Below are 15,839 nucleotides of genomic sequence, written 5' to 3'. Positions count from 1 at the left end.
TTTGAGCGTGCACACATTTATTCCAATTTCCCTGCACTTTCCTGTACCTGTGCAGATGGCAGATTAATCTAAATCTGAATCTTCAGGCCGTAACAGCGACAGATCAGACAGTTCTTTAATGTCTGCACCTGTTATCTGTTCGTTGTCAACCCACCAGTTAGAGCATTAGATCAGAAAGAGCTTGTATTTGTCATTATGAAGAGTAATTGCAAACAGCCCCGAGCAAAACCAGCCATCACGTTCATCTCGGCTAGTGTCTTTTGGAAATGCACTCTGTTTGTTTAGTGCTCCGTCTCAGCAAACGTGCCCTCTGTCTTATTTCATACTGTGCATGCTAAATGGAGCATGATTGTATACCAGTGTCTTAGCAAGGATGAAAAACGGTGCCTGTCACATCAGAAATTAAAACATGCCTACTGTCAGGCAGAAGCTGCACTTTGATTGTATATGTTACTACATGGTATTACACGCAACAGATTCAGGTGTCGAGCACTCTCCAGAAATTTCTGAGGACCACCCTCTATGATGGTCTTCTGTCACAGGTGGGAAACTTCATCTACCTTGGGAACAGGCCGGGCCACTTAGTCGGTGCCAGTCCTCGCTTTACGCAGCAGCAGCCAAGCAGATGAATAATTGACGCTTGCATTCTGTACTTCGGTGAATTTTAAAGCTGTATTCTGCAGAGACTCTAAATGGTAGAGGGAGGGCACGTTAATCATTCATGGGCTGCTTTTACCCACTTTTGCTTAAGGTCGCTGTCCTGAAGGCGGCTGGGCAGGAGAGTGGAGGTAGAGGGATGTGAAAGAAAAAGGTGAAAGGATGCAATTTATAACTACAACCAAATATTATAATCTCAGGGATTGCTCTAGCTGAACTTCATCACCAGGATTTCATTTCATTTTGGATCAGTATGTGGCTGTGCATTGTGTTCAGATTGCTCAAGTGGAACCATTTATATGAGGAATTTCCCAAATTATGTTTGAAATAAACATAATGTTGAACCCTATGTGAAGCTTGTGAGCAGGAAAAAAAGTCTCGCTATCCACTTGAATGGATTTTTTGGATACTTTTTTTTCATCAGTTGAAAAAGAATGGTAAGAAGGTGATCATACTGCGAGGGCATTGAGTATTAATATTTTATAACTGGCATTACCATAGTAGAGGTATAGAGATTGACATTCTCTCTTTTTTGCTCTGGACAAGAGTGAGGAATACCCCCTTTCAAATGCACCCAAGGGAGAGCCCCCTCTTTTACAACCACACCACATCTCTTTACATCCAGAGGCGTTCCTGAAAGCGGAGCTGCGGCAAACCTGCCAATCAACATTTGGTCACGCATGAGAGAAATCAAATAAATAAACTTCTGCAGGCAAACTGTTACCAGTGTTATTCTTGATTGATTGGATTCAATGTTTTTGATGACATAGCTGGAGTTCATCCAGTTTTAATGTTTATTGTTGTAAGAGTGGTTGTGTAACTACAACAGTTGCTTAGTAGGTTTCGGTGAAGAGTGCAGGTCAAATAAATATTTCACTTCCTTTTTTCTCTCTCACTATTTTCTCTTCTCAGAGAGCTGATGCCCAAGACCCTGGAGGGCCAAATCACAATGGAGAAAACCCCCAGCTACTTTGTGACCAGGGAAGCTCCTGCTCGAATCTCCGCCATGTCCCGGAACACCAAGCTGATCGTCGTAGTGAGGGATCCTGTCACTAGAGCTATCTCCGACTACACACAGACGCTGTCTAAGAAGCCTGACATTCCCTCGTTTGAGAGCCTCACATTTAAAAATAGGACTACAGGGCTCATTGACACATCATGGAGCGCCATCCAGATTGGCATCTACGCCAAGCACCTGGACAACTGGCTGCAGTACTTCCCCATGGAGCAGATCCTGTTTGTGAGCGGCGAGCGTTTGATCAGCGACCCAGCTGGAGAGCTGGGCCGTGTGCAAGACTTTCTCGGGCTCAAGAGGATCATCACAGACAAACATTTTTATTTCAACCAGACCAAGGGATTCCCGTGCCTGAAGAAAGCAGAAGGCAGCAGCAAGCCCCACTGCCTTGGAAAAACCAAAGGGCGAATCCATCCAAACATTGACCCTGAGGTGGTGCAGAGACTACGAGACTTCTACAGACCCTTCAACATGAAGTTCTACCAGATGACAGGAAGATTTTTTGGTTGGGATGACTGAATGTTTAGTTTAATTTGGTTTTTTTTCTCTTGAAGTTGAGGACTATCAGAGAGACTGCAAAGGGTCACAACTGACAGAAAATCAATATAAGATTTTGAGAATAAAGTTTTGTTGTTATGAGAATAAAGTTTTAATTACAATAACATAGTTATTGGGGGAAAAAGGCTACTTTGGCAAAAAAAAAAAATTAATGGATAATTCCAAACATATATAATTATCATATTAAATTTAGTTTATTAAAAATTTTGTATATAGAAATAGTTATATTTAAAAAAAAAATCTTTTCTAACATAAAAAATGATTAAATAATAATTATTTGCTATATATTTGAATGATAGTACTTTTATTTATAGTAGTCAACCCCCTGCCAACCACAGGTCACTAGGGAAAAATGTGTGTTCCGCACACGGTTGGCGAGTGGTTGCCGGAGGTTGCTGGATGTTGCCAAGTGAGATCTGGCCACAGACCTTCTTGATTATTTCGGAGGCTAACAGATTGCAGTGTTGCCTGTGGACGACCCGAGCTTGTCTCTAAACACTCACCAAACACTTAATGAGAAGAAAACATTCTGCTTCAAAGCATCTTCATTACAAACTGCATGAGACGGCTGCAACTCGCTAGCAACCTAAGGCAAGGAGATTGCCTGTTTGCAACCAATTTCACCTAGCTACTGGCAGAAAACCCCAGCAACCACTTTACAGCTGGTCAGAAAATATTCATTTTTCGATGGCTGCTAGGGGCTGGCTGGTCTCTAAATCTGTGTGACTACAGCCTAAAATATCAGAAAAAGGATTCGTGGATTTAAACCCAGAATCTCCATATTTACAGACTTTAGGCATGGCTGTGAACTGAGCCAGGTTAGAAGGAAATGATATACTGATTTAAAAGAAGTGATTTTGTTTATTAGTTCACTTGCATATGCATCATTTGGCATTTGTGTTTTTTTACGAGTAGCTTACTGAGGGTGATACAAAATGGTATAAGAGAAAAAAAACCAAAAAACTTTTTTCTGCTACTTTATTCAGAACATTGGAGTTCAAAAACCATGGAAATTCCTTAGACTTTCTCTAAAAATGATTTCCCTAGTGGTTTTTAACCCCTTATAAATGGCATAGCTTTATGCTAATCTTGTATTTTTCTCAAATTAGTGCAAATTAATATTCGAAATTTAAAAATAAAAAAAACTATATATGTAAAATTATTATAATCATTATTATTATTATATTATCAATATTAGTATTGCCACTTTTAATGCCTTTTTTTTTTTTTTGCCGAGATATGACATTTTTTCCTAATAATTTTGAAGAATATTTACACTTTTTCTAAGAACCAGTACTTTTATGCACTCGTTTGCTTACCGTTCTCTTAGATTCCCAAATCTGTTCTCAAAGTCTTGTATTTTTTTTCCAAACAGTGTTCCCACCACTCCATCCTCAGCATTAACGCACTAGCAGCAATACGGGCCGTTAAAAAAGAGCAAGACGCCCTATCTCACCTCAGTGGCAGTTTTGATATGCAATATTTCTCTGCTTCATTTCCATCCTCAGAGCTCGTTGTGATCCACGCTCATGGAGATGTTTTCTTCAAAAAAAGAAAAAAATAGAGTGAGTTGTTGAAGGATTTGCATCATATCTGTCTGCATTATCTGGGGAAACTTTTTTTTCTTTCACGTTGCAAGTCCTCGGCTGTGAAACGGAAATTATTGTGTGCTGTGCTTCCTCAAGAGCATGGGTGAAATCCCATAGTGTCCAGGGGCTTCTGATAAAAACTAATGCCATATATTAAACATAACTGCTTTAAAATGTTCACATTTTCTCTAGCAAAAGTAATATGAAAAGATAAAACATAGTTATTTTTTGAAATGTATTTATTCGAGAGGTACACGAGAAGCAAGTATGCATTCTGAGCAACTCCTCGGTGAGTGTTTCCTCGTTTATTATTATGTTTTCCGTGCTTTTAGAGTTTTGTTTGTTTTGTACTGTGTGCGCTAAAAACGTGTTATCCTCGTTTTAATTTCAGGTCATTCATTTCATTATGTATTTACTATACATGGATGAATGTGGTGTGGGAATACTTTCAGTTCCAGAGTTGTGAGTTTGTTATTTCAAGGGTCGTTTACCCACCTTCAGTTAATGAAGCTGCAAGCAAAGATAGCACTCACTGTTATTCAAGAGACATCGACTCCATTGGAGGAAAAGGGCCTTCCCAAACTGTGACTCAGATTTCCTCAACATGCCTCCTTGTGTATTGAATACACTTAATGTCACTTGCCTTCCTTGCTTTGAGGCAATGTGTATGTGTGTGTGTGTGTGTGTGTGTGTGTGTGTGTGTGTGTGTGTGTGTGTGTGTGTGGACACTGTGCTAAACCCAGGGAGCATGAGAATAATGACTGAGTTGTGTTCCTTCTTTGTCCACTTGTATTGTGAGCTACTTTCTGAAAGCAGATGTGCCTCAAAAGATAACGCAATCAACAATGTTAACAATGTTATTTTCTGTGTGTGTGTGTGTGTGTGTGTGTGTGTGTGTGTGTGTGTGTGTGTGTGTGTGTTTGTGCGTGGCTGTGCGAGAGAGCTTCAGAGAAGAACCTTATATAGACTTTGGAGAGATTATGTAACCAATCTAACTTTATTGTTGCGACTGTTTCTTTCTTAAAGTGTTGAGTTTTTTTCGGGCACTCGTTGAATAAAAGATGTTATATGTAAATATTTTGTGTACCCGAGCCCCTCTCCCTCTCTCTCTCTTTTTTTGGGGGGGTGGGGGGGGATCATAGCTGTAACTTCATTGCAAAAATCCAGGCATAAGGTGTATCCACACTCATAAGGATGAGACACTGAAGCTCAGCCTCCTACGGGATGATAACACCCATTGGTTCCTGCTTTCCCGTCTCTTCTGTTACACCTTCCCATATTGTCTCAGCTTATCTCTGCCCAGCCTCCACGGAAGAGTGTCAAAAGGACTCATTGGGCATTTTACAAGATGGTTAAAGTCTGAAAGCCTTTTTGGTGTGGGGAGCATCTTGAAAACTTAGGTACAAGCATTTTTTTTGGAATAAAGCCGGGAAGTTGAAGTAGTACCTGTGGGGTCCTTGGGTTGGAAAATGCATTTAGTTTGCATATGACAAACAGAGCAAATAAACACCTGCACTACCTAAACACTTATTTTTTCTTTTAGTTTGCACGTCCATAACTGTAAAACAAATATTGTGTGCTATGCTTCTTAAAGTGGTTTGGTGAAATCACTCTGTGTCCAGGGGCTTTTGATAAAACGCTAATGCCATGTATTAAACATAACTGCTTTACTTTATTTTTTTACATTTTTCTAGCGAAAGTAATATAAAAAGGTAGAACATTGGTTTTTTTTCACATGTATTTATTTGAGAAGTACACGAACAGTGAGTATGCATTTTGAGCAGCTCCTTGGTGAGTTCTTCCTCTTTTATATTCTAGTGTGTTGGCAGCAACTTGAAGACTCAAGAACAGGCTTATTGTAGAATAAAGTCCAGGAAGCTGAAGTAATTTTTGGGAGCTCTTTGGGTTGGTAACTGCATTTGTTTACATTTGATAAATAAGGCTAAATGTGTTGCAATTTTGTTAATCCACGACAAACTTTGTTCATCTGTTCTGCATGTCAAAAATATCACAGGTAAGGTTCTCGGCCCTGGTCCTTGCACAGAAACACTAAGGTTGGCCAGAAAAGAGAAAGACGTCATTAGTTGGATCAAGTCTGCTTTCACCAGGATACAAGAAAAAGAAAAGGCTGATGTGGACATTGTGAGCCATGTTCAAAATCTGATAAATGCATCGAACACGCTATTGTAACCTAAGCTTGCACCTCCCGCAGCTTATCCATTGTGCATGCCAACTTTTTAGGCATCTGGGTTCATACACATCACGGATGGCCGGTTAAACTTGTGACACACCCAACAAATAAAAGCAAAGGTTCTTCGATCTACTGTGCCTACTGTTTCAAAGAAGCGTGCTGTGCGAAACATTGCTTTAACCCTTGTTTATATGTTCTGCAAAAGAGGTGAGCTTTAGTCTTATAGCAGTGCAGTCTGAAACAAGTACAGTACCCTTATAACCTCTAAATTACAGGAGCACACAGTGCTTGTCGACTCTTGTTCTTTTGCATTTTGCTGGCATGCATTGTTTGACAGCTAGTACAGATTAAAGGATGTCAGACTTTCTCTAAGATCTCATGACTGTGGCACCAATGCACAAATAACAGAGTGACAATAAACAGAATGCTGAGTTTTAAAATGCTTCTGTGACAAGCCTTCCCCCAGTTTAAACCCAAGAACTGCCAAACCAGTACCCAACCATTTGGACTGCTTTTAACTCGGGGAAAGTGCCAAGTGTGGTAAGGCGGAAAGAGATGTGTGGTATATGTTGGAGAATATGCTGATTCTGAGCATCATGTTTAATGTTTTAATTAATGCTTTTCCAGAGTTAACTTGTTAAAATGTGTCTAATGAGTGACAGTTTAAGCAACATTATAAGTTAACTGTGTAAGTAATTGTTCTTTCATATTGTGAAAGTGGCAAAGAGGAATCGGCAACTGTGCTGCCAGTGGGAGAGTAATGTGTTGCAGCCCACTGCGGAGTTGTTTTCTTTGTTGTCATCTTTAATTTTAGTTTTCATTTTAAAGTTAGAGTTTCATAGTATATGTTTCATGTTTAGCCATTTTTTATTCTTTTTCTTAGACTTGAGGTTTTCTTCAGTTTTTTACCCATTTCTGTAAAGAAAAGGGAAACAAAAAACTCACTGCTGTTTCTACTGAAACAACTCTGTTGCTTGTGAAGCTTGCACACAAGAATTTCACTCGCATGTACTGTACCAGTGTACCTGCACATGTGATGTGACAATAAAGGTGATTTGATTTGATTTGATTTGATTTGATGTCATATTTCAAAATGGACCATCCAATAAAAATGTGCTTCATCTGTTCCAGATACATGTCCATCACGTTACTGAGTGTGATTATTTTGTGCAATTGAACCCCAAAAAAGTGTTTTATCTGTACATTGACTGCACGGCTTTAATAAAAGCCATAACAAACATCCATAAAACATCCATTTATCCAGTCAGAGAGGCAGGGTACACCTATCTGTCACATGGCTAACACCTCTTTTTTTTTTTAAAAAGACAGAGGTGACTGAAAAGCTTCTAAAGAATAAAGAATTGAATTCACTGAAGTGCTAACTTCTGGGAAACACATGTCAAGCCTATTTTCAGCCTGACAAATAACCACTTTTGGCCTCTGACAGCAATAGGGACTGGTTTCTGCTGTTCTTTGTGATGGTTTTAAGGTAAAACTGAAGGCTTGAAATGGCCAACATGCTTCTGTCTGGCTACAGAGTAACTGTAGACTGAATGTATAAACAGTGTATCAGTCAGAGCCCGTGCCTGAAGGGACAGTCTCCCTTTTTCTTCCACACCTCTGTCTTTTCTTTCCTCTTCTACTGCACCTGCATGTTTTTCTTTGCTCTTGGCCTTTTCCTCCCGCAGTCTGCTGATTGATTTGGAGAAGTTGCACTCTCAAGCATTTATGAACCGTGATGAGAGGAGGAAACCTGTTGAAAGTCTCTGAAAATCTCTGAAGGAGATTGTCAGTGTGCTGAAAATGATGTTGTGACTTCAACGACCTGCGCAGTGTCACGGGAGCAGGGGGGAAGCGGAGGCTGATGTCCATTTGTTGACTCGTTCAATTTGCTTGTTATTCCTTCCTGAGTGGGTCAGCAGGTCCTCCTTAGTGACGGTTCCTCACAGTAATAAACAGAGACAGTTTTCATCCATCCACTCAATTCTCCAAAGGGCAGCTTAGTATGAAAGACGCCGACATCTGCTGTGGGACAACATACAGACCACCCTTGCCAGAGTGTATTCAGCTCAATATCAATGGCACGATTCTGGAGGGAACTTTAAGTCTGTCTTTTGAAAAACAGCTGACCGCATGCAGTGAGATTTTTTTTGTTTTTTTGAGGGTGCGGCGGGCTACTGCAGAAAGACAGGCATTTCTGGTAGCATTGCAAATCTCTTTGATCGTCTTTTTCTTTCTTCTTATATTTCATCCTTTATGGTTATTATCCTCATTCCATCATAATAGCATCACGTGCCTCACAAACACACGCAGGAGCACCTGCGTGGAGTCACCTGCGCACAATTAGCTCGCAGCCCACTCGACTTAAAGTAAGCCACCTAAACCTTCTTTCATCCAGATCCCTCTGTCCACACACGCAAATCTGAGCCTGTTTTTGCACACAACAGACGGTACAGAAGCACAGCTAAAGATGGCTGGACTGAGTGTGTTTGTGTGCTTGCATGTTAAGTGCCCTAAGCATCATATAGGCCATGTAAAATGTTGAAGTAAAGGGATCAGAGAGATTACTTTGAAGAGGAAGGCAGCAGTGGGAGAATTTACACACACCCAGGATGGTTTCTACAACTTCCCGTCAATCACATGCACATATATGCAGATGTGGCTTCACTCTGTGTCTTAAACGTATGAAATCACTCACGCATGCATACACACTGACCCATTGATTTCCACACATGAGCACAGTCGCCACCCACTTCTGCCCTGCGGTGAGACATGGAGGGGATCAGATCTGTTTTCTTTGGTTCCCAGAAGAGAAGCCCTTAATCCCTGGCCTAGTCTGGGCAAATATATCCACCAGGCACGCTCCACACACAGTCTTAATCAAAACAGCCGGGGGGCAATGGAGTTGTCTTTTCAGTTTCAAGTTTGCTTTATCTATCATAGACTGATAAAGATATTCAAAATTCAAAAAAGGAATTTCTCACATGGTCTATTACTCTCAGATTGAACCAAGATACCTGTGTTTTATACTAACTTTCCAGGAGTGCAGGTGATCATGTGATTTATAGTTATGACGGATAATAACCATCAATATTTTCTCTGGAGATGAAAATGCTTTACGACTTTCTTTTTCATATCCTCCAAGCTGTCATTTCTTTATTTTATTTTGACCCTCACTGAAGTTTTTCATTGCGACAGAACAGAGAGACTGTGGCCTGCAAAAGACATACAGAAAGAAATGTTTAGCTATGCTGCTGCAAAATTGCTGGCTTTATGTTTAAAGACATTCTCATGAAAATGACCAATTGTTTGTTCGTGATGAAAAGGCATTTTTACCAATGGTTTGCATGCTAGTAATAAAGCAAGGCACTGCTCTTTGAACTGTCACTTCTGTGCCCACAGTACAGCAGACAACACACAAAATTAGCAATTAAGATTGTCTGGGAGCAGGACTCTTTCCAGACATGTGTGTTTCGACTTCGAAGTTTTCACGCATCCCTCCTTAAGAGAACCTCCTTCAAAAGGGTTGCTGCTTTTCAAAGGGTGATAATTGATCTTGACACGTGATTAAAGATGTGCTCATGTTAAGCTCAAATTTTCCTTCCTTTGAAAGAAAAGCAGGGTGACAGAACTCTAAACAAGATGACCAGATTGTCTTAGGGGTAAAGCCAAAATGTTGTCAAGGGTGGAGAACTTCTGTGAGCCGTGCCACTGCACTGGAACCTTTTTCTTACAGAAGCATAAAGTGCATTTGCATGAATGCTACATTAGGGTCAGATTTCTGTAGTTTTGGGATAATCCTTTTGAGTTTGTTACAAATGTAAATGTGGAAGCAGTTTCTAAAAGCCAAATAGACTCGGTGGGTTAATCAGGGAACAAAGGGGGCAGCATCTGAAAACCTCTGGGGTTATTTTTTGGGACTTGTGTTGAAGCCAACAGATACCTTCATGTTCCATGTGGTAAATATTGCGTATGCATGGAAGAAACAAAAAAGCTTGTCATCAGATGTTAGTCAGTGATTCCAAGGTTTAGGATTTCCCCACTCTCACACCGACATGTACTGAATTTAGGCCTGTGTAAGCTTTTATCAGCGTCTCATTTCTTTTTTTCATGCACTTTTGCATGAAAAAACTGCTTTCTTCTTATTATAAATACTGGAAGTTGGGGAAACTGCAAGGTTGGGTCTGTGCAACGTTTAAAAATGCTCCTATAATCTGCTCCTTGAAGCTCACTTGCTATGAACCATTAGGATAAAGCAAGTATTACAGTGGCTATGCCCATCTTTTATACAACTTACATTGTTCTCAACACATACTCTTCCTCGTCATTTATATTTTCTTTTTGGACCTCTTTGTGACTTCTTGACCCTTTTTGCACAAGTTATTCCTGTCTATGCTTGTGTTAAACTGTAAAAGCAATTGCACAAAAGTACAAATTGTTCTGTTTGTTCTTTTGAGATAGTACAAAGGAGGAACATACCCAGAGACAGAGGGGGCAGAGTTGGATAAAGACCACTAGTTGTTTTAGAAGGAAATTAGCCTGTGTGGCCTGAAACAAATAGCTCTAAATAAATCATCACACACTTATTCCCATTCAGTGCACATCCTCTGTTTGCCTTATGAATAAATGAGAACTCGGCCCTGTTTACCTCCCACTCATTACAGACACTGGCCCATCACACTCGGAGGCCCTTACACAAACACACATACAGGCTGTATTATTGCTGAAAAACACATCCTCTGAGGCTCTTTGAGCTCCTTGTTGTTCTCGTTCAAAAAGAAGAAAGCTCACAACACTGTCCCCTTGTCTACTTCATGCACACAACAAACTAACAATCAGTCAGCCAGTGCTTACCCTTGCAGTCTAAAGTTTGTCTTTTCTGCCATTTTTTTTTTCAAAACAGAAAAAAATCGAAACACACCAAGAGTACACACCGAAGCAAAAGGAGCTTGTTAATAATTGAAGTTGTCAGAGTGCCACAGTGCTGAGTGAAGGGACAGCATGCAAACACCACAGAAGAAAAGTCAAGGTTCCACTAAGTAATTATTTATCACCCAAGGCTATAGCTGTGGAGACAAAGTGTTACTGGAGAGTGCCAACATGATGAACTATCCTACAGGAGACCCTTATGAGGTGTTACAGACAGATTCAATATTACCTTTCAGACTGTATATTTTGGTGGAGAAGGTCATGGTATACTTAGGGTTGATGTCAAGATAAAGAACAAGCAATGGGAAATTTGAACAGTTGGTCCTCCACTTCCATGAAAGAGGCTCATTTGTCTTTTTTGCCCATTTACTTTTTTTGGTGTTAGATTAGCGATACCATGCAATCTGCGGCATATAAAACTGTGTGTTTTTGCCACTCCCCATTCTGTCACTGAACCCACTGATTTCTCCACCCGTTTATTCAACCTTTTATTTTAGTCTGTTTTGTTCTGACGAATGGGAGTGCCAAAGGGGTCAGTGCATAAAGTACGCACCAGCTCTGCTACGAGCAGAGGCCCTTGGACTCACAAATATGACAGGTATGGCAGTTTGTTACCCTTTTCTAAAGAACTGTGTTGCCATTGAGGTTTAGGTGTGCACAGGTGATGGATCTGTTTCTGGGGATGCCATAGTAATCAGCGAGGTTGCATAGAGGATCATTTACACATGCTATCAAATATTTCACCAAACACTGACCGTTTTAAGGTGCATTTAAGTGTGATGTATTGCTACACATAATGCCGCCTGGCCCTTAAAAAACAGTCATAAACCGTGTTGACATTCCTTCACATGGTGCTTTTTTTCTTAGCACGCTTTGTGGTCATGCTGATACATGGTGTATAACCTTTATTTAACTTGGGGAAACCTCAATGAGATGATAAATAATGTTATTTAAAGACTCTCCTGGTCACAGAGTGAAGGTATTTTGCAAGTACCGGCCAAAGAAGAATTAGCATCTTATAAAATTTCAGAAGTTAAACCAACTTGTGTCCACATTTCAAAGTCATGGGGTTCAAGCCTAATAGTGGTATTACCTTCTGCAAAAAAAAAAAGCTAAAAGTGAAGAGAGCACAACAGTGCCAAAGACAGAAGTTTCTCTAATGGCCACTTTAAAATCAATCCTCAAAGTCTCCCATGAGAAAGTGCATAACTTTACAGCTGAAATAAATACGCTCTCTGCATGCTATGAAGCAGTTTTTGTATCTATAGCTTTATTTCCCGCCCTTCATTTGAATAATGGGGTGGCAATCGGGTGCCAAGTCACTGCAATCTATAGGCAGCTGCTGGATTATAAATGTTTGTAATTTCAGGCTGATAAAAAATCTTAGTTGCCAAATACATTATGACAAATAATGGTGCTATATTGTCAGCTGCTTCTCCAATGAATCTCTAATTCTCTCTTTCTCCACTGTTTTGGACTGCTCCGCAGCTTCAGTGAACTCAGTGCAGAAACACACAAGTGTGGAAACACCTCCAGTTTGCAGAAGGTCTCGAGAGAAAAAAAAGACACTAACATGCACCCATATGGTCCAAGATGGTGGAGTTAGTATCCATACAACTCTGGAACAGGACCCCAAAGAAGGAGCTGGGCGAGTTGCAGACAGTTGTAGCAAGCCAGCAAGCCAGAAGATAAGGGCTAGGGCTACTTAGTTATCACAGCCTGATCTTTCAAAATAAGAGAGGTTTATTTTTATTTTTCATTTAACCTTTATTTATACAGGAAGTACCATTGAGACTTAATGTCTCATCTACAAGAGAAACCTCATAAAATTGTCTATTAGTAAAGTGACCACCGGTTCAAGTTTACCAATGAAACCACATTAAAGAGAGCTAAAAGTATAAAATACAGTTACTACCATGAGCTACACACCTCTTTAGAAACTGAGAAGAAATAGACAATTGAAGATAAACCCTGGTGAAGCAACATTACCTTCAAAACCCAAGTCAAGATGCTGTAATTATATTTTTGTCCAGTTCATTTATTGCAAGATACAGCCTGTTTTATGCAGCTACATAATGAGATTACAAAAGGTACATAGCAAATGAATGTAATGTATGGTTCAAGGCACCAGCTACATGCAGCACAATACTTGCACTCTGCTGCTGGCCATTTAAAATGCAAGCATTGCCAAGCAGGTGGGTAACATGGACCTCTGGTGCCTTATGACTTTTGGTGAAGCTGAGCACTGGCAGGTGAAAAGAAACACCTGCCAATACCATGTGCAGCTAGAAAATGGCCCAGGCAACCACCCCTAGGCCAACAGCAGAATGAAACAGGTTGCGGTGAATAGAAAACTGGCCAGATCACACTGAGAGAACTCGCACACAAAGACAGTTCAACCCTAAAACCACCTTGAACACAGCCTAATCTAAAGCCCCGTAGCGCTGCCACACAACTGAGACTGCATTCAGTTTCTACAGCAATGTATGGTCTCAGACAGAGAGCCCTGTGTGCATGAGTAGACCGTAGCATGAGTCCGAATAGGATACTGTTGGCATTTGCATCTGTATCTACGCACATGTGCAACACTGACTGAGTGTTTGTGTGCATCAGGTAAGTTATCCAGGTGGATGGCAGCAGAGGGGCTCGGGTGTCCTGTTTCAGGCAGCAGCTGGTGAGCGAAGCCTGGCCGAGGTCACCCTCGGGGACCCTGCCCCCTCGTCACCTACTCCCCCTCCACATTCACCCTGTCATAGTCATCTGATCTCATTTCTGCATGCATGGGAACAGCAGCTTTCCTGCACCACAATGGAGCTCCTTTAATTATCACGGACAGTGTCCTCGCTCAAGTGATGACAGCTAAAATGTACGGCCCAGTCATGAGACGAGCAGTTCAGGCATGTAGCTTCAGAGGCATGGTGATAACTGATCACGTTGTAGAACTGTGTACGCAGTACAAAGGCCATGTAGGTCCTTAGTGTTACTTTTAGCCCTGATTACCACGCTGTCAAAGCCTCATACAGTGGGAATATTGCAAATGAATACAGATATATCTGGATGTCAGTGGGGCTTTGTCCATTTCTGGCAAATCCTTTGTGTTTTTGATCATTTTTGGATCGTCTAACTAACTTCTTCAACCTCGTAGACTAGGGCATGTACCCTAAAAAAGGGGGGGGGGGATATGTGTAGGGAGCATACTGGAGTTCTTAATGTGAAACAGGGTTAATTTGTTCGGCCTCATTTCCTTTGCTGACAATTTGCCCACATTAAGATAACAACATAAAGACAGGATGACACAGAAGCATGGAAGAATGCAGAGTGTGTTATTATAATAATGACATAAGTCAAAGCTTTAAAAAGAGCTGGCTGTCACGAGTTCCTCAGCTCATGCAGTCAGGTCTATCCATACCAAAGGGAGAGGTTCAGGAGGATGCTGTATGTGGGACAAATTAAACAGGCTTTATACTCTGGGTTTTAAAGCATGGCCTCTTCAGCTCACCAAGGAAATTGAGTTTGTGACCGAAAAAATGCACTTTCCTCTTAACCCCCTGACCAACCGTCACAGACACACAAACTTTCTCTTTGAAGGCTAAACGGGCAGAAACGAGGGAGGATTGGCTGTTCTGGGGAGTTATGGAGGCCCTGATCCTATTACCCGCCCCCCTGAAAAATGTGTGTGCAGGCCCCAGGAGCTTTTAACCTTTCGCTGCTCTGCGCTTTGATTCATGGGGGCGGCGGTGCTCTCTGTGAGTGTTTCTTTTTTGTCAGTAGTGCACTGGCCACTGGAAAATGTGGAGCCAGTGGTTTTTGGCCACAAAGTAAGTCTGACTCTGTCTTGTCTATGAGTCGAGGGATTCCCGGTGTCCAGAGAAAAAGAAGGAGAAGGGAATCAGGAAGGCCCACCTAATCCTGCTGACAAACAGACACAAGCAGCACTGATCGGCTTTCAGCTTATGTAAAGGGGAAAAAATGCTTTAATGAAGCAGATCATCAGTGTCATCATAGAGCGACGTTTTTAAGTTTGAGAAACTTGCAAGTTAATGGCTGGCATGTAGTCAAAGAGGAGACAAAGAGACAGAACAACAATGTCTCAATTCTAACATTAAAGAGCAATGCTGTAATAAAAATGAGAGATGCACACACACTAAGAGATATATGAAGAAGACTGCCTCCTGACAAACATGTTTATTTGATAAGATTCCTGAATGATTCATTTCACTCAGGACTTGAGAGAGCGCAGGTTTGTTTCCAAACAAAGATGTCTCATCAGTCAGTCTTCAGGCAGGAAATTGGGACACAGTCATTGGAAATGAAGTGTATTTGTCATAGGATTTGGTTGAGAGTGTAAACTGCACAAGAAAATAAAGGCAGATGAAGAAGCTAAAAAAGGATATGAAGGAATTAATATGGGCACTACATATCTATGAATAAATACAACTGATGATGCTGTTGTGTTTGTAGAATATATGCAAAGGACTTGACTTCCCATTACATTTTGCTGTTTGGTAAATAGAATTTATTGATCCCATTTGCGATGCTTAGCTATAACTGAATTAATTCTGTTTAATACCAAGAGCCAAGAACTTAAAAAAAAAGCTGACATAAGAAGGTATTGCATCTCCCAAAACTTGAAGGCACGCTTTTTTGTTGCCAGCCAACAAAGAAGAGCCTTTAAGCTGAGCCAATATTTCATGACAATCACACATTCGTTGTCCTCAGCGATATCTACGTGTGTGGCAGTTCATAAGTCCCCGTGCACCTCGGCTAACGTGTTGGTTCAAATACCGCAGCGAAGCTCTGAAAACAGGCATTAAAGTAGCCTAAATCCCCCAAGTAGCTGTGTGCTTAGCGTGGTCTCTGAAAGGTATCCAGCCGTTTATTTGAAACCTAAGCACTTCTT

At 40.9% G+C, this 15,839-nt stretch overlaps 1 protein-coding gene across 2 annotated transcripts in view; it reads left to right on the top strand.

Moving 5' to 3' along the window:
- LOC116336304 (heparan sulfate glucosamine 3-O-sulfotransferase 3A1-like) overlaps positions 1-7,016 on the top strand; it is a 44,254-nt gene extending 37,238 nt beyond the window's left edge. The window contains exons 2-3 of one of the 2 annotated variants that reach the window (XR_005614010.1): positions 1,570-5,724; positions 5,834-7,016. Coding sequence is in view for 1 of the 2 variants with exons in the window: in XM_031760155.2 (XP_031616015.2) it covers positions 1,570-2,191 (622 nt within the window). In the remaining variant the exon portion in view is untranslated. Of the gene's footprint in view, positions 1-1,569 lie in introns of both variants that reach the window. The other variant, XM_031760155.2, reaches the window with a different exon arrangement.
- The last annotated feature ends 8,823 nt before the right edge of the window (positions 7,017-15,839 follow it).

The sequence above is a fragment of the Oreochromis aureus genome, linkage group 8 (assembly GCF_013358895.1).
Source record: "Oreochromis aureus strain Israel breed Guangdong linkage group 8, ZZ_aureus, whole genome shotgun sequence".
Taxonomy (NCBI): Eukaryota; Metazoa; Chordata; class Actinopteri; order Cichliformes; family Cichlidae; genus Oreochromis; species Oreochromis aureus.
Note: the sequence above shows the minus strand (reverse complement) of the source record. Positions and strands in the feature narration are given on the sequence as shown.